General features: G+C 43.1%; 1 protein-coding gene across 2 annotated transcripts in view; it reads right to left on the bottom strand.

Annotated features, from left to right (window-relative positions):
* Window positions 1-24,407, bottom strand: part of IGF2R (insulin like growth factor 2 receptor) — a 101,010-nt gene that overhangs the window by 25,067 nt on the left and 51,536 nt on the right. For both annotated transcript variants that reach the window (XM_075924562.2, XM_075924563.2), the window contains exons 18-31: window positions 23,523-23,685; window positions 20,602-20,781; window positions 18,300-18,401; window positions 16,252-16,353; window positions 15,545-15,719; window positions 12,362-12,529; window positions 11,610-11,753; window positions 10,926-11,104; window positions 10,389-10,476; window positions 8,716-8,928; window positions 7,028-7,158; window positions 5,335-5,432; window positions 3,298-3,434; window positions 2,339-2,529 (exon numbers count right to left, since the gene is read on the bottom strand). In XM_075924562.2, the coding sequence (XP_075780677.2) occupies window positions 2,339-2,529; window positions 3,298-3,434; window positions 5,335-5,432; window positions 7,028-7,158; window positions 8,716-8,928; window positions 10,389-10,476; window positions 10,926-11,104; window positions 11,610-11,753; window positions 12,362-12,529; window positions 15,545-15,719; window positions 16,252-16,353; window positions 18,300-18,401; window positions 20,602-20,781; window positions 23,523-23,685 (2,071 nt within the window). The remainder of the gene's footprint in view (window positions 1-2,338; window positions 2,530-3,297; window positions 3,435-5,334; window positions 5,433-7,027; window positions 7,159-8,715; window positions 8,929-10,388; window positions 10,477-10,925; window positions 11,105-11,609; window positions 11,754-12,361; window positions 12,530-15,544; window positions 15,720-16,251; window positions 16,354-18,299; window positions 18,402-20,601; window positions 20,782-23,522; window positions 23,686-24,407) is intronic.

The following is a 24,407-nucleotide window of genomic DNA, read 5'->3' as shown; positions in this document are numbered from 1 at the left end:
GGGTGCTGCTGGGTTGGTCCAGTAGCACCCCAGCTGCTCTGCCCCAGGCGTCCCCAAGTCAGCTTCTGCTGAAACTGACCAGCGCGGACTACAGGAAGCCCCAGGCAGAGTTGCTCTTCCCCGGGCTTCCTGGAATCAGCTGCTGATCAGTTTCAGCAGCAGCTGACTTGGGGACGCCTGGGGTTCTTAAGTTGATTCTGTATGTAAGTCAGAACTGGCGGTCAGTTTCAGCAGTGTCTGAATCTGAACGCCAGTTCCGACTTACATACAGATTCAACTTAAGAACAAACCTACAGTCCCTATCTTGTACGTAACCCGGGGACTGCCTGTATGTGGACAAAGCTGGCAACGGGGTTTGTTGCAAGGGAAAGTACCAGGGTCCATTTCCTGGACACCACAGTACAAATCAACAATGGAAAATTAGACACCACCCTCTACAGAAAACCCACTGACTCATACAGTTACCTACATGCTTCCAGCTCCCATCCAGCACACACCATACAATCCATCATCTATAGCCAAGGCCTTTGATACAACCGCATCTGCTCTAATCCCACTGACAGAGACCAGAAACTTCAGGATCTCTACCAAGCATTTATAAACCTCAACTACCCACCCGGAGAAATAAAAAAGCAAATTGAAAGAGCCAAACAAATACCTAGAAACCATCTACTACAAGACAGACCCAAGAAAACCAACAATAGAACACCACTTGTCATCACCTACAGCCCCCAACTTAAACCTGTCCAACACATTATCAATAAATTACAGTCTATACTGGAACAGGATACTAAACTCCAAGAAGCTCTGGGAGACAGACCCATAGTATCCTATAGTCAACCACCTAACCTCAAGATGATTCTTACCAACAACCACAGGACATACCACACTAATACCAACCTGGTACCTTCCCTTGCAACAAACCCCGTTGTCAGCTTTGTCCACATATTTACTCTGCTGATAACATTATTGGGCCTAACCAAGTGAGTTATAAGATCAAGAATACATATTCCTGTGCATCCAGAAATATAATTTATGCTATCATGTGCCGAAAGTGTCTGTCTGCTATGTACATTGGACAAACGTCTCAGACACTTCGCCAAAGGATCAATGCCCACAAAACAGATATTAGACAGGCTCACAGTTTCTTGCCATTTCAACCAGAAAGGACACTGTCTCAACGACCTAATTACATGCATCCTACTCCAGAAGACTTTCAAATCTGCACTTGAAAGGGAATCCTCTGAACTGTCATTCATGCTAAAATTCGACACTCTCCGCGGGGGGGGGGCTCAACAAAGACACCAACTACCTTACCCATTACAAAGATAGCTTCCCCAATTATCACCTCTAATATCATTAACTCACAGACATTTACCTTCCTTCCCCTCCTCCCCCCTGCATCTCCCTTCTGTTCTGAAATGTGATTTGTCCTTTTCATATGTATTCTTTTTTTTAATTGTATCCTTTGGTATATATGGTTGTGACTATTTGATCAGAGGAAGTGGGTCTGGCCCACGAAAGCTCATCATCTAATAAACCATCTTGTTAGTCCTGTATTTTGTTTCAGATACACCAGACTAACACGGCTACATTTCTATCACTGTTCTTTTTAAGTTTTCCCTGTTACAGACCAACTTGGCTACCCCTCTGAAGCTTTATCTGCATAGTATTTACCACTTAGGTTACATTTATCTAGTCCCAGACTGGGCAGCTGTCCATCCCACTCTGGTAGGAAAGCACTTGGACTGTTCTGGTCATTTCATACTGGTAAGGAGGAAGATTTTCAGAGTAACCGCAGCAGAAGTCGTTATGGGCAGGAGGACAACGTGAGGAGAGTTAAAGACTTCTGCTTATATAAGTGGACTGTGGCAAAGAGAAGTGGGAGCGAAGGAACACACTGTAAACACTTTTAAGGGTGTAAACAGAGGATGTCACTAAGTTTGGGCAACAAGAAGTTACATAAATAAAAAAAGGTGCATTCCCATTCCTCCGGTCCAAAGATGTAGGCTGAGTCTTCAAGGAGGTAAGGTTATTTAGGCTAACACTTTCTCCTGCAGTAAGTAATGGAAACTTTCCTGCCTGAGTATATCTGAAAGGTAGAGAAAAGGTAGGGCTATGTACTGCAAAGAGTGACTCAGCACTAAGAAGCGTATTCGATGTGAAAAAGACGTTTTGGTCAGCCACTCAAATTCTAGGGGTTTCATACTCCTTACTTAACACTGTACTTTGTTCCCACAGCCAGTTCCAATCTAACTGCACAAAAGGGATTTTGCCTCATCCAAAAACAGAGGAAAATATTTTTTCCTTCCTAGACAAATGGATGCGCCATACTTACAACTCTGCTTTCATCACACTTGAGGCGTAATATTGTTGTCCTCTTGCGAATTTTGTCTGGACATGGATCCCCATTTACATACTTTAGAACAAAAATGCCATTTTCCCATCGTGGTCCATCAGCAACCTCACCTAGATTTATATAGTTGGAACCATCCACTAGGCAGGCAGCAGCATCTGACGGACAGGATCCTAGACCATGAGAGGAATATAGCAAAGTGAAGTTTGCTCTCTGACACCATCGCAAACAGTCCCAACTGTTTAGGATGCATGTTTAGGAAAGAAGGGATTCTTCCAGACACATACACCCTAGCAGCAAAATACTATGCTACTCACCAACACCACTTTAAAAGAAATACTTAACTTGACTGTCACTTTTAAAGACTGTGGTCAGCCACTTAGAGAACGGATTGTAAACTGTGGAAACAGTCTCTAATACGCAAGCTGTATAAAGGAAGTAAAGAGCCCTTGAACTCCTGCTCACAGGGTCACACAGCAGCTGCTGGAATGTCTGCCCCAGACACTCAGCAAATAATCTAGGATCAGGGTGGTGGAGGTAGAAAGAAGCGCCTCCCCCCTCCAAAAAGGTTAACCTCCTCCAGTTATGCTCTTCAGTGCCATTTCACCTGTCCCCAAAATCTAGAGTGGACTTGAAATGAAGAGCTAGAGAGCAGTGAAACAAGGCTGAGGCTGTGGCGGTGGGCAGGGGAGAGAAGAGGTCGAGTAAAGAAAAAGTGAGTTGCTAGGGAACTCCACTGTTGGCTACAATGAAACAGGCCCCACACATCGGCCTTCCCTCCACTGCCCACAAGTCACAGCTGTGCCTGTGTCTTGCACTCAGTATGGTGATCTTCTGCTTAGCTGGTAGTGTGGTGGGGAGAGGAGACACGGCTGTGTCACCTCCTGTTTTCCTGCCATAACTACCAGTGGCATTTGAATACACACTGCTCTTGCTCTTACCTGCACCTGCATGTAGCACTAAGGACTGGCAGACATTAATATAGTATTTCTGTCTTGAGCCAGATATTGGAATAGCTTCCCAGTTTTCTCTATGCCGTGTCAGAGGTGAGAGATCAAATGAGTTTCCTTCGTCGTCTCTGCGTTAAACAAAGCGTTTTACATTTACATGAAACAAAGCCACCTCCCAAAGCAGACCACCACAAATGAACAACAATTCTATACTGACTGAGGGAAGGGAAGAACACTACATGCAGGAAATATCTGGAACTTGTGCACCAATACTAAGTTTCTACTAGCAGCATCCCAACCAGGTCTGTAAGACACAGGTTTGAGACAACTAGCCATTAAATAGGATGGACCAGTGTTATGAAATATTAGAGAGAACCTCTGTCTAGGTTGTTAGCTGGTGTGTCTTACTCACAGGCTCACGATCACAGTGACGGCAAGATTTGGGAGTCAGGAAGGAGTTTGCCCTCCCAGGTCAGATGGGCAGGACACCACAGTTCCCTGTAAGCTGTGCAGTTGCCTAATAAGCCCCTTGCAGGGGCTCAGGGCTGTTGTGCAGAGCTGACCCGGCTGTGAGAGAGACATGCTCCTCTGGCCCCAACAGCACAACTGGATTAAGAAAGGGGCCTTATGGGCTGCAGCCCCTAAAGTTACTGTGTTCTGGGCCAGCCTTCCCTGGTGTGGGAAGGAGGAGACAGCTCTGTGCGCTGCCATTCCTCCCCCCACACACACACACTCCCCCTCATAGCTGGAGCCACGGTGGGCACCAAGACACACACTCTCTGCAGATCATATCAGCTGTGATTCTCGGCCAATAGGAGCTGCAGGAAGGGCAGTGCTTGCAGGTAAGTGGAGTAGCACAGAGCCACCTGTTCCCACGCACACATTGGAGCTGCCCCAAGTGAGCACCCCAACCACCTGCCCCAGTCCTGAACCTCTTCCACTACTTTAACCTCCCTCTGAGACCCCACCAACTCTGAGCCCCCTTCTGCACCCACAACTCCTTCCCAGGCCCCGCCCCAACCTCCTGCCTGCCCCTTAGCACGCTCCTGCACTCCAAACTCTTTGGCCCTTGCCTGGGGCCCCCTCCTGTACCACGAACACTTCATCCCCTTCCCAAACACTCTGAATCCATCAGTCCCACCCCCAGGCATCCATATGCAGAATGACTTGTGTCGCATACCATCTCTACATTGGTACACAACAAAACATTCATTCTATACATGAACATAATACATTAGAGGGAACAGTGCAGGATGCTGGGGATTTTGGTCTGTCTTCTTTTGAACCACAAAGTGTGGTTCACATACTAGGACCACCTGGCATTACCTAACCAATTTCCTGGCACTGCAGAGACATCTGGAACTGGGGGCGCTTTGGCCTTCCCTGTCTGTGTTACACAGTTTCATATTCTGAGGATTAAATGCTTTACTCTAACTGAAGTCTCTGGGTTTACTGAGTGGAACGTCATGAACCCCAATATGCATTAATTAGATCATCTTGTCTCTTCCAGCCTTAATCTCCATGAAACTAGGACTTATACAAACTATTTTACTGGGGAAAGCCCCATGAGTCATCTTGAATTGATGAGGGTCCTAGAGAGCATGCACTGGTGGTCAGCTATATTTCAACACAAAGACAGCAAGCTCAAACATAAGGTTCCACTTTCCAACATACGTGCCCTTTATTTTCAACGGCTCCAAACTAAACACCCAACAACTGCCTACTACCTCTGCCCTCTTTCTGCTCCCTCCCCCGCCCAAGAAAACCCATTTACACAATAGACTGTTAAACGTTCCCTACCTCCTATATACAAAATAAATTCATAAGTTTAAGACAGTTTTCTTGGATGGGGGAAAACAATTGTGTTTGCCTTTGTGCATTGCCAATGCATGCTACAACTTAACCCACTGCAAATTCACACTGGATCACTTTGTCAACTAGAGAAGACAATGGCTGTGAAGACAACACCTGCTGAATGGGCACGTGTCACCATCAGCGCACTTCAGGTCAGACAGAAGCACAACTTACTTGTAGGAGCACTCTATAGAGCGGAAGGGTGGGCAAGCATACGGAGTGTGCCATTCAAACAAGTAGGTGCAATCTGGAGTTTCTTTCAGAAACACTGGCTGAGAAAGATAGAATTAGAGAAGTTTGTATTTCACATCTCTAAATACAGAGGTGAACAAAAGTTTCCCCAACTTCCTGATTTGACTTTCAAACATGGGTACAGTTAGACAAGACACCGATCAGGAGATCCTGGCAAATCCATAGATATCCACAGATGCAGATACCTATGGATGTGGATATCCGCAGGTGATTTTTTGCAGATGCAAGTTTTATGTTTGTGTAGGGCTCTACTGATTACAGATCTAAAATTCTAATATATAGTTGAATGAAGACAATACCTTCCTGTGTTACTAGTCCTAAAGTTGTGTAAGTGACCAGAGCTCAGGAAAGCGCCATTCACCAGAGGCTTATGTTACCCAGAGGAAAGAGTGAGGAACCACGGGCTCTTGTAGGGGATTGTAGGGAGGGAGGAGTAGCAGAGCAGCGTAAGTGCCACTGCTTCTTTAAGCAAGGAGGAAAAAGGAAAGAGGAATCAGAACAGACAGAGCTGCTAGCTCTTGCCAAAATGCCCCCCAAAAGGGTATTGGGAAAGCAGAGCAACCCTATAGCCACGGTCTTTTAAGAGCATGGACTAGGGAAAAAGGAGCAGAGGATCAGGTGTTGGAGGGCCATCTGCCCCTTCAAGAGGCTATTGAGACTTTCAGAAATAGCCCTATGAAGATAACATTAAATTGCATTTATGGAGGGAACAGATTTGATGCACTGGAGGGTGACAGAACGGGAGTTGCTGACCTGGCAAAAAAGCAGGCCTGGCTTTGGAAAGCAGGGCTTTAGGAGCATGGCAGTGCAGCAATATATTTCTTCCAGATTAAGGGGTTTAATCTTCAGGCACGTACATTCCAGGAAGGCATTAATGTTCTGCAATGAATCTCTTCTGGCAATGTGTGTTTCAAATTGGTGTCAATCACACTTTTTAAAAGGTCAAGCAGCCTTAAAAAAGTAGAGTCTACCGCTTGCAGTCAGTGGTAAGATTAAAATTATCAAGAAAAATACATTTCCCAGATTTCTGTACCTTCTGATAATTTGCTTATAAGGTATGTTTGTTATGCGTTCACAGAGATAACAAACAAGAATAAAAAGAATGTCCTAGTCTTCTGTAGGATCGCTTCTCAGCCTCTTGAAGGCCAAGATCAAGTGTAGTGTCTGTTCTTCTGAAGAACAGGGTAATCCTTAAATCATGTACTTTACATACGAGGGAATAATTTGTCTTATTGTAAAGATCCTTTCCCAGTCTCCTTTAAAAGCCAATTCAGGGCTCATGAGTCAACTACTATAATCATAGTAATTCTCCAGTATGAAGAATGGTGGTGATTTCCCTGAGGTCCCCACATCATGGCAGGCACACATCCAGACACCATATCAGGATGCCCTTCATTTAGCTGCTGATGCATTTTTTAATCTAGCCACATTACCTCACAATTAAGAAGATCAATCAATTTAATTCAGTTGGAAAGAGTTTTTAACAGAGGTCTACATTTTTCTTGAAGACAAGATGCCTAGCTTCCCTTACACTCGTCTCCCCAGCATCTCTGAATACAGTAGCATTTGAGGATAATTGCAGAAACTATTCTCAGTGTACAAAAGAGATACTCACCTCCAGCGCGTTGTGATCACAGTAAAAAAATATGGCAGTTGAGCGTTCATATATTTTGTGGCATTTCTCCCCACTGGTGTAGTTGATTTTTATTAACCCATTTTCGTAAGTCAGCTTCTCAGTATACAAACCTTTTAAAATAGAAGCAAATTACTACTTGAATCCAACTACAGAAAGCTATATCCAGTACCTTTCATAACTACAGTCAATACTTCTGCCAGCAGAGCTACAAGGACTAGGTAAGGGACAACAGTTTAAAAGGGATAACTTTCCGCCAATCTAGTCTTGGATTATGACAGAAGTTGCAGGGGTTCGTTATATTAGACATTTTAGATACAAATAACTCTTAGCTTTGAAAGAAAGAGATACAGAAAGACTGCGACATTGAGAGGCTGTGTGTACTCTTCTGCAATTTTTCTGTTGTCGCTGTCAGTTAGGCTGTGTCCAGACTCCATGCCTCCGTCGACGGAGGCATGTAGATTAGCCAGCTCGGAAGAGGGAAATGAAGCCGCGATTAAAATAATCGCGGCTTCATTTAAATTTAAATGGCTGCCCCGATCTGCCGATCAGCTGTTTGTCGGCAGATCGGGAGAGTCTGGACGCGATGCCCCGACAAAGAAGCCTTTCTTCATCGACACAGGTAAGCCTGGTTTCACGAGGCTTACCTGTGTCGATGAAGAAAGGCTTCTTTGTCGGGGCATCGCGTCCAGACTCTCCCGATCTGCCGACAAACAGCTGATCGGCAGATCGGGGCAGCCATTTAAATTTAAATGAAGCCGCGATTATTTTAATCGCGGCTTCATTTCCCTCTTCCGAGCTGGCTAATCTACATGCCTCCGTCGACGGAGGCATGGAGTCTGGACACAGCCCTAGATGACAATGTGCAAGGGTTCTTTCTACTCTGAAATCACCCAAACATTTTCATTGACTCCAGGAGAGAGATCTTGGAATTATTGTGGATAGTTCTCTGAAAACATCTACTCAATGTGCAGCAGCAGTCAAAACAAACTAATAGTGTCAGGAATCATTAAAGGGGGATAGAGAATATCTTATTGCCTCTATATAAATCCATGGCATGCCCACATCTTGAATATTGGGTACAAATATTGTTGCCTCATCTAAAAAAAAAGATATCTTAGTATTGGGAAAAGAAGTTCAGAAAAAGGCAACAAAAATGGTTAGGGTTTTGGAGTGGCTGCCATATGAAGAGAAATTATAAAGATTGGGACTTTTCATCTTAGAAAAGAGGAAGCTAAGGAGGGGGGATATGATAGATATCTAGAAAATCATGACTGGTGGGGAGAAAGTGAATAAGGAAGAATTATTTACTTGCTCCCATAACATAAGAACTAGGGGTCACCACGTGAAATTAATAGGTAGCAGACTTAAAACAAATAAAAGGAAATACTTCTGCATGAAACACAGTCAACCTGTGGAACTCCTTGCCAGAGGATGTTGTAAAGTCCAGGACTTTAACAGGGTTCAAAAAAAAAAAAGCGCTAGATACATTGATTGAGGGTAGGCCAATCAATGGCTATGGCCAATTTTATACTAAAATCTGTGGGGCAGTGGTTCTTTACCTCTGGGAGCGCCACAGTAAAGCACAATGCCACTAAAAAGCTGTACCCACTCCCAGGTCGTGCAGCAACCCCATCCCAACTCTTCTTCATTGAATCCAACTACCATACCTGCTACTTTCTTAAAAGATGGGTCTGTCTTCTTTACTTGGCATGACGACACATTGTTCAGATGACCTGGATGAGGGCATGCTTCCGTTATTCCCTCACAGACTCTGAAATAGTAGTCGTATTCATCCGTACTCACTTTCTTCTCCTTCCCCGAAAGAGGCCTCAGATCATACACAAAACCGTACCTTGGATCTTTCACTTGACAGTTATCACCTTTAAATCAAGGTTAATAAAAGGCTTACATTGCAAATAAATTAATACAGCTATATACAAGCTATGCAGTGTACACTCAGTGATATATACCCATAGTTGTGAAGTTAAACCTGCAAAGGACAGTCCTAATTAGGGAGGCTCGTGTCTTTCATTCCTAAGAACCCTAGGGAACTTTTGTTGCAAAACTTTGCTTGAAGGCCACTTCAGTTAAAGCAACTCATTTCTGTGGGTCATGTGAGAAGCTGCTTGAATTACATAGTTTTAACATTTAGTGATAATTTATTAGAGGAAAGCTCAACAATTTCTAATCGCCTCTTAAAATGGTTGGATTAAAAACTGCTTTATAATATTCCTGGTTTAAAAGCAATACTCAAATAGACTCATGAGGTAAAATATGGTCATGGGTCCGTCTAGGAAACAAGACAGAGAGCACAATTAAATAGTCAACTTTCATCATGCCAAAAGATTAACAGCAGAAGCGTGCTACGTTCAGCATCTTTATTTATTAACCATCTTCCAAGGGAGGGTGAGCAGTGAGTGAGGTAGCCAGGAGGAGAGCTGTTTTGCAGGGCAGTTTATCTCGTTTCTGTCTAGTACAGGGCTCTAACACCTTTCTATAAGCATCAAGTGACAATATTGGCCTAAACCATACTTAAGGTCTGATCTGCAGTGGCAACTTATGTTAAGATGCTTACCTATAGGGCCTGTATATCATATCTGTACTGAAATGCAAGCACTAGAGTAGTTGTGGGTTAAACAGCAACTTGGAGAGCCAAACCCTCAGCTGTCTTCAGGTGTGGAACTACACTGCTTTACAACAGCTAAGATTCTGGTGCCATAGTTTTAAACAGATTTTAATGAAATCAAGATAAGTGTATTGAAAATCAGCACTGTGTATTTCAAGCTATTCCTTCAATAATGCCAAACTTACTAGAGCCTGAATAAATTCCAACGTGGTTGGCCTTTGGAGCCCAAAACAGCAGTGCTGATCCTAAAGCACTATCGAGAGGAACACTAATGGTTCAGAGTATTCTTACAGCACAGCTTCTGAATTTTGTTTATACATCAATGACAACTTAAACAGAAAAAATTAAGCATTCAGGACCACAATGGCACACCTAAGTTAACAGAAGGATTCTATGGAAGCCTGGACATTTAATATTACAGCTTGAAGTAAAGCTGCACTCAACTCCTACCAGCATGAAGGGTAAGATTATGAAGCTGGATCAGATACCGGTACTGCTCTTGGATCACTCTGAATCACAGAATACGGTAAAAGTAAACAATGTCTCGTTGTTACCATTCACAGGTATATGGATTTTTCAGATACTAAAAGCTCTATTTTCATAACCAAGTGCTCTGAGAAGTCGTGTATGAAGGAATAAACACATTATGTACAAAAAAACTAACATTAAGGAAGATGATCAGATTTCATGTTCAAAACCAGTTTAGAAGTTTACCTTCTGCTCTGTGAACAGGACAGGCTGCTAAGGTTCTCCAAATAAAGACAAATTCACAACCATCCTCCTGCTGAAATATGGGTGATCCCTACAAAACAAACATATAGGGATTAATCACCAGTCTGAATATTTCTCTTTTCTAGGTAAGCAGACAAATTTTCCCAGCCCTACACTGCCATGGGCTGCCGGTGTTTTCCAGACGCCAATCCTATACTGCCGCTGGCTGTTGGGGTTCCCTGGCTCCGTGCCACGACAGGTCTTCTGAGGCCCTGGATCCTATGGTGCCACAGGCACCTAAGGCTTCAGTGGCTGCTGGCCCCATGCTGCCAAAGGTGCCTGGCATTCCCCAGCTCCCTGGCTCTGCACTGCCATGAGCTGCTGGAGTTCTCCAGTCCCTGGCCCCAGCACTACTGTGAGGCTCCTCCAGTCCCGCTGTCCCCAGCCTCCAATTTTCCCCTTTCCAGAAAAAACACAAATAAAATACACTGTTAAGTGCCATAAAACTGACTTATATACGAGTTTCACACACAAACTTACTATGGTTCGATCACACTGAAAGAGGATACGTGTAGAATAACGCTGTTTATCTCTGCATGTGTCACCATTCAAGTAAGTGATACTAAGAGACCCATCAGTAGCAGCTTGAGGACTTATCTGGATAACACCAAGGTTCTGGCTCTTATCAGCATATTTCACACATGATCCTATTGCACCACCTGCAGGAACAGGAAATCTTATGCCTTCATCTTGCACTTTCATTATAGACAAGTTTACTTTTAAAAAAAAAAAAAAAAAAAAAAAAAAAAAGCAGAGAAGGTCCAAAAGTGTAGTACCATGTATTAATGTGAACTGGTCAGCGATCAGCTATGCAGGAAGTGTCACCAGCTCGTCCAAAACTGACAGCACATTTTATTCAGAACTTTGTTTTATTAGACAATAGACTGAAATGCACCGTGGTAAAAAAATTTTATTCATTCGTGTTTCCAGCAAGTTGTTTTACCACGTGAAGATAAATAGAACGGGCTTTTTTCAAAATGTATGTATGGCTCCCACCTTTGCTATAACATGTACTAGCAACACAGTGGTTCAATGCTAAAACAAACATAACACATCAAAGAGATAAATATCAGTTCTTTACTTCACAAAAATTACACAATTGGTGCCTAAGTTAAAAACCACAAACTAGAATGACAGTATTCTAATGCACCGCTGTCCACTTACCTGGGCACCCAGGCACATACGGCAGAGGCTTGCAAACATTCAGATAAAAAGTTCTTGTTTTTGCCTCTTTTGTAGTATCTATAGCGATCCAGGCCTCCCCCTCTTTGCTCAAGTCACTTAGATCATATTCATTGCCAGCTGAGTCTGAAAATATATTTGGGATGTACAGTAAATTGGAGGATATATAAAGCAGTCCCCCTGAGAAGCCCAAATTCCTCACTTTCATTAATCATTGTCACTATCAATATTTGCTTTTTAGCAGCCTCTCAAGATATGCTGCAGCGCATTCTCTAGGTGCCAAAAAGTTATCAGGAGGGCTTACATGTGACCAACTAAAGAGCTAAGCCACTAGAGAAAAAGGGGCATCATGTGACTCAGATGTGGATTACTGATCAAAATAGACATCTAATGTTTGAATTATTTTTCTAATGTTTTATACGCACCATTAAATAACTACAGTTGGTCCCTCCATAAGTCACCTACTCACATTTTTTACATATTTATAAATTATAATTACATTTGATTTCTTTTTTTTTTTTTTTTTTTTTTTTTTTAAAAGATTCAAAACTAGCGCTAACAAACAAGGGTTAGAAGACTTCATCCAGACTCTTATCCCTGAAGATAGAGTTTAACATTTTTTACCCTACCTCAAATTTGCACCCATCTGAAGAGAAAGCTTTACCTTTTGTTCCATTACCCTCTTCCCCTCATATGCATTTCATGAAATGTCCCCAGAGTCTCAGTGCACTTACCAGTAACCTGGCAGTCTACTGGTGCCGGGGCACATGCTAAGGCAGTGTGAAACTCAAAGAAAGTATCATGGATGCCCTGTTCACTGTTTATTTCTTCCTCCACAAATTTAAGTTCTCCAGGATACGAGTCATTACAAATAAAAGTCACAGTAAAAGTGTCTGATGCTCCTGTGTGAAGAAGAGACAACAAATGATCTACTGTTGGGTTTAACTGAGATTTGTCTTATCTTTAATTAAAAAAAGAGCACTCCAAGAACAGTCCCTGCATAATCAACACATCCATTGTTGTCAAATTAAATTACCATATATACAGGTTCATAAGACGACTTTTTTTGGGGGGGGGAAAAAAAAATCTCATGTTACGAGTGGGGGTCGGCTTATGAATAGGTTCTCGCCTGCCACTATGATTCTAGAAGTGGACTGCGGGCACTGAGCCCCTCAGCTCCCAGCCAATAGAAGCTGAAAGACTCAGTGCTTGCAATGAGCACCTCTATCAGCCCATGCTGATATTGACAAGCTAGGACTGGAAGTCTGACCCATTTTATAAGCCGACTCCAGATAACAGTGACTTTTTACCATTTTTCCCTGTAAGTTTGGAGGGGTTGGCTTATAAACGAACAGGCTTATGTTAGAGTATATACAGTAAGCTACAAACCTTATCTGTCAGTAAAATTCTACCTCGCTGACCATAATTTATAATAGCAAATCGAAACTCCTGAACAGTGTTTAGAGGGCCTGGGCCAAAATTAGTATTAAGATCTGGGCCAATACCCCAACTTGAACATACTTGTCATAGAAATAACAACAAATCATGGGCCTCTGAAGTGAGCATCGGTAACAAGCATACCCAGTAAGAACTGTGCTTCTTGACACCTTGATTACAAAACAAGCAATACATAGGAATACACGTCCCATCACTGTTCAAACCTCAAATTTTGTTACCATGGCTGCTGACAAGTTGTCCATGAAAATATGAGCTCTGTTATCTAAGCAACGTCAAGTAGGTTGGCTCAGACAGTAAGGAAACTGTTAGTTTTCGAAACTGCAGCACTACTGGCCTATTTCAATGGAATAGATTCCAAGCAACCAAAGGAAAAAAAAAAAAAAAAAACTCTATACTGTCAAGCTTCTCTGCAGTAAATCAGCTCCCAGCACTAACTCCTAAGGCATCCACACTGGCAAGGCACTTATTGTGCACTAACTCTTCAGTTGCTGCGCTCTGGGTAAACCACCTCTTGCTGCACTCTGGATACAGCGCTTAGAGGCCAGTATGGACACCTGAATCTTTTGTGGTGACTGGTCTCCAGAAATGACCCATAATCCCTCAAGTCCCATCTGCCTTTGTTTGGAACTCTGCTGTATGCCTTGCAGGCATATGCATATCCCCTTTCAGAGCTCCGTCTTGGACAGCCTGCATGAGGTGTTGATTTGCTCCAGGACACAGAACAAACCATTCTGGGGCAGGCATCTCTGTGTGGGAGTGAGAGAGCGATAGCGAGACAGTTCTGTGCAAAGAGCCAGGAGGGGCTGAAATGTTGGGGTTTCCCGTCCCTCTGCCTCTAGGAGGAGTTGTTTTCTACTGCTATCTGAGCACTAGTCAGCATGCTGACATCCTCAAAACAGTCTCTCCCCTGGCATGCGCACGCACGCACCCTCCCCGACTTCTGTTGAAAAGCAGCTGTCAACGTTGGAGGATGACGATGGAGTACTGGAATTGGGAAACCTGCCCCATGTGATGCAGACTGCCCCAAGCAGCATTAAAAAACCCTTCCTAAAGCACCTTACAGACAGTTTCATAGGGATGGGATAGCTACTACAATGCACTGCTGTCAGCTTTTGCAATGCCCCAATGTGGACATGTTCCATTGTCACAAGGAGCTCAGGGTGGACACACAACAGCGGTTTTCCTTCTGTGCTCTGTGAGCAGGACACAAGAAATAATTCTTCTGCTCTACTCTGCACTGATTAGGTTGCAGCTGGAGTAGTGTCTAGTTCTGGGCACCACATTTCAAGAAAAATGTGGAAAAATTGGAAAAGATCCAGAGAAAGCCAACAAAAATTATTAAAGGCCTAGAAAACATGAGGTATGAGGGAAGAAAGAATTGGGTTTGTTTAGTTTGGAAAGGAGAAGACAGAGGACATGATAATGGTTTTCAAGTATTCAGAAGGGTATTACAAAGAGGAGGGGGGAAAAATTGTTCTCCTTGGCCTCTGATGATAGGACAAGAAACAATGGGCTCAAATTGCAGCAGGGGAGGTTTAAGTTGGACACTGGGAACCTTAAATACTGGAATACATTGCCTGGGGAATTTGTAGAATCTCCATCTCTGGAGATATTTAAGAGCAGTTTGGATAGACATCTCTCAGGGGTGATCTAGATGGTGCTTGGTCCTGTTGTGAGGGCAGGGGACAGGACTTGATGATCTCTCGAGGTGCCTTCTAGTTCTAGTGTTCTATCAACCTTCCAATTACTTTTCATAATTGCAGGTTGTACATTTTATCTGACGCTCATCAACAGTAACATGTTTGGTTAAGATGTCACCAATCTATGGAGTGTCATTTAAAATGAAGCATAATGCTTAAGACCCTCTTTGCCTGGCATTCCTTTCTCCAAAGGTCGTATTCTTTTCCCACTGAACTCCTCCCCCATCCTGGAACCCAGGAATGTAGTAGACTCAGATATACAAGTTAACGTTTTCTAGGGCATGTTTCACCTTCAGAAAGTTAGTCTTGATAAGAAGTAGCAGCAGTCATTCAACACAGTATGTGACCTACAGCCAATTAAAATTTATTGCTCAAAATGTCTGAAAAGCTTCCCCTCCCACCAAGAAAATAAAAAATTGCAGGTAATTCAGGCAGTTTTGCCCCCAAAGTAGTAACTTGGTTTTTAGTTTCAATCTGAAACAAGTTCATTTTGGTTTTCCCAATCCTTCCCACTTTTCCAGTGTGTAGAAAGCCAGGGGAGTGGATGAGGGGATGTTTTAGGTTTTTATTAAAAAGCACAGAAAAAAATATGAACAATTGAGTTAAATTTTGACACTTGTTTCTCTGAAAAATTGAGAATCTTAATTCAGATAAATTGTTCAAAGCGGTCAAAGACCATGGTGTGGAAAAGAAACCACCACCACAGAACCATAGCAAACACTAATTCATTGAAACTGAAGCATACAATTTTAAACTCACCTGATTGTACCTGAAAATTGCCTCTGTAGGTAAGAGTAAGAAATCCTTCCGAGGACAGAGAGAGGGTTTTATCCAAACCCACAATCCTCACTGATGTAACATTCTCTAACTCACATCCACCAGCTGGTTTTCCATCAATAGTGCCACATTCTGGCACAGGTCCACAAATATTTAGCTAAAAAGGAATGCGAATGAATATTCATTTCCCTGAAGAATTTAACTTTGAGAATCACTCACATGAAATCAGAAAACAGCCTCCACTGCTTCTAGCCCACAAGAGGGCTGTCTATACACTCCCCCTGATTCTTGCTTACTTCCTTTTTCATGTACACTGACATCAAAACAAAAGGTAGTTCCTCAGTTTATGGGCCCACACTATCATCCAAAATAAAATATAGTAAAACACAGCAAAGACGACACCTATTTTGCAGCTGTCCGCATTAAAAAAAAAAATGGATTTAAAGTTTCTTTCGAGATGCACCAATTGTCATTTTGGGTATTTCCCCATATTTCTTCTCTCCCACTACTGAAGAAACTATTTAACTGCCACCCACTCCTCTCCGAAAGTAGGGCATTGCATAACCAACGTATAAGGATACCAGCACAAAGACAGGATCAGCAGTCAAACTTTCCTCTATCAACTAAGACCAGAAGGCATGAACAGACCTTTGGCTTGTTGCAGTTTGTACGTTTAAAAAAAAAATTACCTTAAATTGTCTCCCAATTCCACTGGCTGAATAAGCTTTTTCTGAAGCTAATGGTTGCATGTTGAACAAAAAGCCACTGCTTGGATCTCTCACAGAGCAGGACTGAAAAAACATTAAGGAAAAGGGGGATGGAAAGGAAAAAGGTTAATTATCTTAAGAGATCTGAATATAAATTTTGAATTACTAAACTATATCTATGTAACATTTGTAAATTTGTGGATATACAATAGTTATTTCCATATGTATATAATTGGTACAAACAAATGTGATTACTCCTCACACATGGTGGATGACTCATTGACTCTCCCTACCTAAAAAGATGAGACGTTGTATACGAGTGTAAAATAACTTCAGCTTTACAAATACATTTCATCATCAGGATGGAGCTAATAAATTTAATTTAGACCAACAGTAGTAACAGTAACACCAATTTCTATTCTTTAGCGCAATGCAAGGACAGCTGCCCATTTACTCTTTGTGAAGCTAGAAATCATGCATTACTGGTACAAATGAATATAATGCTTTATACAGCAAGTCTGAAAAATCTTAAGGAGAACTGGATGAGGAAAGAATGCATCAATGAAACTATAAAAGACAGAGATTTTGCAACATTGTCACTAGTTTAGATCCAATGCAGGATGCACATGAAAAATCTGAGGGTTACTGAATCGCCAGTGTGGAATGAGTCTGATCTACCAATAGATATTTACAACTCCTGGTGCAGTTTTGATAAATTGAACATAAATCCTTAGACAGCTATAATACACTTGGTAGTTTGTTGACGTCAGTAGGGGTGAAAACAATTCAATGTTCACAAAAAGTAAGTTACCCTTCTCTCCAGGAGTAGTAGTTCTATGTCAACATTCTAGTCTATTAGTAGGGCCACTTGGGAAAATTGCCTTAGTGCTTCTCCTGATCTGCCTGCTCTGATCTCTTAATGGAAGGCTTCACTCTTCAGCACGGGTGTGCATACGGGGTGTGCCAGGTGTGCCCAGGAACACCCTAATATCTTAGGGTTGCCAGGTGTCCAGTTTTCTACTGGACAGTCCTGTTTTTTTGGGCTCTGTCAGGTAAAAAAAAAATCCAGAAAATACCAGACATGTGCAAGGTCCGGTATTTTCTGGTTTTCTGACTGGGCGCTGGGAGGCCTGGCAGGGAGAGTGGCTGGGAGGTGGGGCGCGATCGGCGCTGGGAGCCCTGGCTGCATGTGAGAAGGAGGGGCAGCCTGGTCCGTGCTCCTGCGCGCTGGTCAAGCGCATGGTGGAGCCACAGCCGGACTGACTTGTGCTTTGCCTGGACCGTGTAGGGGGCGGGAGCGCCCTGGGATCTGCAGTGTCCAAGTCAGTCCTGCTCCCCACCGGCTGATACACTCCTCGCCCCCACTTCTCCTCCAGATTGCCCCCGACCCTCCCCCCCAGCTCAGCTTTCTGCCCCCCCCCCTTCTCCCAGCCAGTCCTATCCCCCCATGAAGTAAGAGTGTGTGTGTGTGTGTGTGTGTGTGTGTGTGTGTGTGTGTGTGTGTGTTTATTTAATATAAAGACTACCTGGTAACCCTATATGGTCTCAAAAAAAAAAAAGTGGCTTTGCGTTTTAATTTGATTGCATGATACGCTCTCTTAGTTTTAAAGTATGGATTGCTGTATTATGCAATAAGCACTGAATTGCACATGTAAAAAACAAACTAAGTAGTACAATGTCCCATAGTTATGTTTGTATTTAAGTAAAATTTAGTTAACTAAACTTTTTTTTTTTAAATTAAGTTTATTTTTATTCAAACAAACTAAAGGATGTCCTTTATGATTGAGTATTAAATAAATGTTTGCCTTAAAAAAAATTCTTTAGGTGCACATCCTAATGAAATGTGCTGCGCGCACTCCTATGTTCTTGAGTATTCCAAGTTCAGTCCCTTTCAGTAGCTCTACATTAACTTTAAAAAACTACTTTTTCTGCAAAACTGCTTTTATCAATGTGAGAAAAAAGGGACAACCAGCAGCACAGAGCACAAAGAACATTTTTAATGGCTACTAAATAGCTCTCTCCACTCTCACCTGAGTTTCATCTTTTGTTGTTGTGACTGGGCAAGCAGCTTCCGTTTCCCACAGAAAGGTGACAACACATTCTCGATTATCAATAAACCTAGGGCTGCTACTCTGAAAATTCAAATTGCAAAGAGAACAAAATCAGAGACTAATTTCAAGTGCAGCTGTGTTTCAGCTTATGTCAAAACTCCCAATTCTTTAGACATTTGCTATTTTAAATAAGAGTTTGGGGGCAAATTCTCCCTTGATTGAGAATCTGGCTTAAAAAAGTTACTGAACATGAACTTTGTGAAAAACTCTTCACTAGGGAAAAAATAAAACTTTCAGTATGCAAGATGGCTACATTGATCAAACAGTGTACACTGAATAGCTAGCTGCATTAAACACCTGCATTAACAAAAAAATCTTAGTTATAAACTTATCCAATTAAAAATTAGAGATTTCAGGACTTGGAAAAACTTTGCAAGCAATTAAGTAGGGCCATCAAGTGCTAGAGCATTGGGTTTAACATTTCAAATGAAAAATGTTCAGAAGCTTACTGTGAAAGAATATTGTAAGTCCAATATTACTCTGCAATATTTTGCTTGTGTGTGTGTTAAAATTCACACAAATATGTCCTTATATCCCTTATATGAAAACACTGAGCATGATGCTATAATACAGAGTCATGCAATATTTCAAAAGTTTAGGGTACAGCAAGAACAAACTTAGAAGAATTATTCTGGGCCTTCTGCCTTAACTCCACATAAACAAGGGAATTCAGATTTAAGTCAGTTAATGAATTGTAATTTCCATATGACCAAATGGGAAACTGTTGTACAGGCAGTCCCCGGGTTACGTACAAGATAGGGACTGTAGGTTTGTTCTTAAGTTGAATTTGTATGTAAGTCGGAACTGGTACATATGTAGGGGAAACTCTAGCCAAACATTTTTTTTAGTTTTGGATAGCATAGGGAAAGGTTAACTCCCCTCTAATGTTTGTTTTGCTGTCTGTTCCCCTGTTCAGAAGATTTCACATCTATTTCTGTCCCTGTGACAAACTCAGGACTAAAGGAGTAACTCATCAAATACCAAACAGCTCTGCACCATGCTTTGAGCTAATAGCTTTATTTCCACACACCACCCAGGGTTCTAAGAGGAGGGTCCTTTTTTTGCTAACACAATGAGGCCAGCACTTTGTTTGTTTTGGTGGAGTCTTTGTTTGCCCAGGGAGCCCAGCATGTATAGGGGGAGGAGGGGCGGAGAGGCTGCTTTTGTCTGCTGTTTGGCAGCCTGTTGCTCAGGGGAGGGGGCAGCCTGTTGCTGGCGGGGGGGGGGGGGGGGGGGGGGGGGGAGGCGTGCAGGATGCGAGGCCACGGGGGGGGGGGGAGGGGAGCAGCGGGCGTGGGGAGGCACTTTTCCTCTGCCCGGCAGCTCTGCGGGATCCCTGTCCCTGTGGCCAGCTGCTGCAGGCAGAGGCCAGTTGGAGCCGGCCGAAGAGGAGGAGGAGGTGGATTCTAGGACCCAGGTGAGCGAGCCCCGGGGACGCTGCTGCGCTCCGGGAGCCCGGCATGTATAGAGGGGAGAAGGGGCAGAGAGGCTGCTTTTGTCTGCTGTTCGGCAGCCTGTTGCTCAGGGGAGGGGGCAGCCTGTTGCTGGCAGGGGGGGTGGGGGGGGCAGCGGGCATGGGGAGGCACTTTTCCTCTGCCCGGCAGCTCTGCGGGACCCCAGGAGGAGCCGGCCCGAGGAGGAGGAGGATCCTAGGACCCAGGTGAGCGAGCCCCGGGAATGCTGCTGCGCATGTGTGGGAGTTGCCTCACCCCGTTCGTATCTAGGGATCCGACGTAAGTCGGATCCACGTAAGTCGGGGACTGCCTGTATAGTCATGACAAAGCATAGAGACAGTGAAACTGTTAAACCTGGTTGCCTTATTAAATACAGTACACAGGTTTCCTCATTTTGGATCTAATCTCTCTATGGCTGCATACTGTAAGTTCTCCAATGCACGTGTAACTTAAAACTAGTGGAGTTACATCTGTAAGTCCTCATGCATGTCAGTGTCATAGGAGAGCTAGTCTAAAATATTGCCTCCAGATCACACCATTGACTTCTCAATTGCTATAGTCTTGTTCGTTAGCTAGGTATTTAAAAGACTCTAAGTCAACTCTAGATATGACTGCTGAAGCATCACAGTGATTGAAACAAACAAAAAAAAAAGTGCCCACTATTCAGTCTTCAACATGCCCCCAGTAGAACACTGCTTCAGCACCCCAGACAGAGCCTTAGAAGATTAGTATAATTAGGAGACTACTAAAAGCATTTCCATCCTTACAAAAGTGCCCTTGGAGCAGGTAAAATGGATTATTGTTGTATAGGAGGTTCTCTTCCCATCAGAATTGATGCACATGGAACCATTTGTGTAGGTTAGGAGGACTCGACCACGTCTTTCGATTACTAGGCCTTTGCTAGCAACCCCCAGGTTACTAATGGAAGTGGTTTCAGAAAAGGAATCCTAGAATGAAGAAAAAAAAAAAGATTGCCAGTGAAACAGTCTTCGCTTCTCAAAAAGTAAAATAATAAAATCAAGCTTCCCTTTCTCTGCTCTACCCAGAGTTTTTTGCCAAGCTAAGATGACATTCTGTAATATCCTTTTTTCAAATATGCAGTCAACTATGAAACAGCAATGGAGAGATTAAGAAATCTATCTTCCCCCGCTCCCTCAAAATGATCTTGACATTTAACAGTCCCACCAAAGATAGATCAATTCCATCTATAAATCGTGCTTTACAGAAAGGTGTCTAAAAGGCTCCCTTAAACCTTTACGATCCCTGTCTGTCAACTAACTACAGCTCAACAAAAGGATTTTGAGTAGGGGATCCCAAATTGTGGTACTTGTCCCACTTGTGATGCGAGAACTTGACTGATCCAAATAAATAAAGAACAAGCTTTTAAGAATATGGTACAAGACTCAGTTGGGACATCACTGTTTTGGAGAGCCTGAAAAAGCTTTCATCTGACATCTAATGCTGCTGCAGTTTGTCCTGCTCATGAGAGATCAAGCAGTCACGAACAATAGGGTATTTCCCCAGAAGTGCCATATTAGGTTCCCACAGGACAGAGCCCAAGTAGATTTCCGAGTTTGCAATATGTTCATCCAGGCCAACAACCACCACCCTCTGCAATTGCAATGTCCAGGAAAGTGAAAGACTGATGACAGTGGACTATTATGCAGGTTTCCCTACTGTATCTCAATCCTGATGCAAAACCAATTCATGCTGCCATTCCTCCTGACAGAATTCAGCACCCAATTAATATAACACCCATTGGTGTTATAGACTTGGATAGAGTCTTGCAAAGAAATACATCTGAAAAATGTTTCAGAAGTGTAGTTACACAAAATACTTGTATTGCCCTCACTATCAAATTTGAGCACCTCACAATCATTCATGGATTTTATCCAATATACCTCTGTGACTTAGGAAGTTCTTCCCATTTACAGAAGTGGGGAACTCAGGCACAAGGAGACTAAGGCTAGGTCTACACTGAAGAATTAAGTCAGAAAAAGAAACGCAATTTGCAGTATGCAAATTGTGTATCTTTTTCCTCTTTACTGTCGAAAGAGGCTTTTCCAAAATTTGGTGCATCTACACAGCACCCCATTTTGGAAAAAAGTCCTCTTGACACATCCTTCTTCCTTGTAAAATGAGGTTGATAGGGATGGAGAAAGAGTGCATCCACGTTTTTGAAAATTTTTCCAAAAAAAGCAGACGAGCTGCTTGGATGCGGCACTGCTTTTCTGGGATACCTTTTCTGCAGTCTAGACAGATCCTAAGACAGGTGTGGGCAAGATATGGCCTAGGGGCTGCATCTGGCTTGTCAAGCCTTTCAATCTGGCCAGCAGCCCACCCCACTGAACTCACAGGCAGGGAGCAACCCCAGGGCTCAGAGCAGTTGGCAGCTCCATCTGACTCTGTGCTGGAGGTAGGGTGAATCTTCATGTGCAGCAACTCCCTCCTTCACCCAGACTCCTTCTCACACCCCATACTTTCTCCTGTACCCTTTTTATCCCTTACCCCAAGCTCCCTTCTGCACTCAAACACCATCCCAGACCCCGCATCACCTCCATAGAAAAGTGCAGCCCTTGACCACTTACCAAAACCTTGGAGTGCTGCCTATCCCTGGACTAAGGGTATGTCTACCCAGAGGAGAAAAACAGTATCAGAACTCAGATGGACAGGAAACAGCTGACGGCTAAAGTTTGCTTTTACACTTTGAAGCCCTTCTCTACCACAGTCCACTCTAATGTATAAAATAAGATCTAGACAAAGAGGTTGTGGATGAGTGAATAGAATGCTATAGGATTTTTGAGGCTTCCTTTCAGTTTGCACAGGATCTGGAAGAGAACTTGCATTGGAGTGGGTACAAGGCCTGAGGCTAACATTAACAGGAAGATGTCTGCATCTGAAAGCAATAAACTGTCATTTTTAGATTGGTTTAACACAAAGCAGGAGGGTGACTGACAAATTCTTGGATGGGGACCACCCCCTCGCTCTTACTAGAATGTTCAGCTGCTGGCTCCTGCAGCGAATTGCAGGTGCATACGCTGCTCAGGACACTCATCCATAACACCGGCTGCACTACCTCCACCCCAGCACCCAGCTCCCCAACCTTTTGTCTTGTTAAATAAGTAAGAGTTTACCAAGAGCGGACCAACACTCATTGGATTTTATTTTTTAAAAGCTTGTGGGATTTAGATGGGGGAAGGAGGATTTTGAGATTCTGAAGAAATGGCCAGAGTTTCCTGACTTAAGGCAGAACATTATGCATTATCCATCCTCACAAGATAAATTGTACGTGCTGGCTGCAAAATCAATAAGGTACACAGGGAAAGGTGAGTAACAGTGAGGTGACAAAAATGGGAGACTGGTGGTTACAGTAAGCCAACCCTCAAGTAACAATGTAGTTTAAAGGAGGGAAACATTTTGCTCCTAAGAAGAATACATTTGGTATTACTCTAGATGAATGGCCTTCTGAGGGATAGTTTGACCCTTAACTATTAGGGCTATTAAACTACAAACCACAGTCCTACTGGAAGACCTGCTATTTTGCTAATGATTACGACAGTGCTTCTAGTCCCCACAGACATTATTTTTACCTTCCTACAGAGCAATTTCGGCATTTAAAATGGATCTTTGACCCACACATAACATTTGATGTATTAACTTTTGTGGCTGAGGTAAAAGTGACACTCACATGATCTTTTTCATACTTCATCTGACAGACTGAAGCAGATCGATCGCATCCTGGAACAGGAGTCAGAGGACGGCAGACATTGATGTAATATTTCTTGTGCGCGTTTGGTTCGGAGTTGTCCATGGCATACCAGTTTTCACCCCGGTCTTCAGATTTCGATAAGCTGTATTGCCAAAGTGGAATATTTATATTCTTAAATTACAACGCACATCTATCATATAAATGGAGAAAGCTAGAGAAGTAGGAAGAAGCAAGCAAAATTCATTCTTCAAAAAGTTATTTAACAACTTTTTCAGAAGCAGCAAATACAGAATCTCCTTTACTTGCTACAGTAGACTTCCAATTATCCGGCACCTTTGGATCCTAGGTGGTGCCAGATTATCAGATATGCCGAAGTATCGGGAGGTCCTGGTACAGGTGCATGGCTTGACAGCTGGCCAGGACACAGTCTCCCTCCCTTTCCCCTTCCCTTTCCTCTTCGCTTCCACTCCGTGCTGTAACCTGATCCTCCTCCCCTTCCACTCTCCTTTCCTCTTCGCTGAAGCAAAACACTCTTCTCCATACTGTAATACAATCCCACTCCCCCCTCCCCAACCTTATGCTTGGTCTGGGTACAGCCGGCACATGTGCTGAGTGGCCGGCTTTTTAATCAGCTAGACAGAAGCACTTGACATTTTGATGCCAGAGTATCGGGAGTGCCGAACAATTGGGTGCCGGCATATTGGAGTTTTACTGTATTATCATTGCAACAGTATAAAGTAAACTAGGGACTAAATGTTTGGCAACAAAACCTCTAACTGCACTTTCTGTGCTTGTTTGCACATAAAGAGACAAAGTTATGATTGCAGATTTTTTGTGGTCAAAGCAGGGCCACACACACAATAA

This window comes from Pelodiscus sinensis, chromosome 3, assembly GCF_052426305.1.
Source record: "Pelodiscus sinensis isolate ZL-2025 chromosome 3, ASM5242630v1, whole genome shotgun sequence".
Lineage (NCBI taxonomy): Eukaryota > Metazoa > Chordata > Testudines > Trionychidae > Pelodiscus > Pelodiscus sinensis.
The sequence above is the reverse complement of the archived record's forward strand: the minus strand, read 5'-3'. Positions and strand labels throughout refer to the sequence as shown.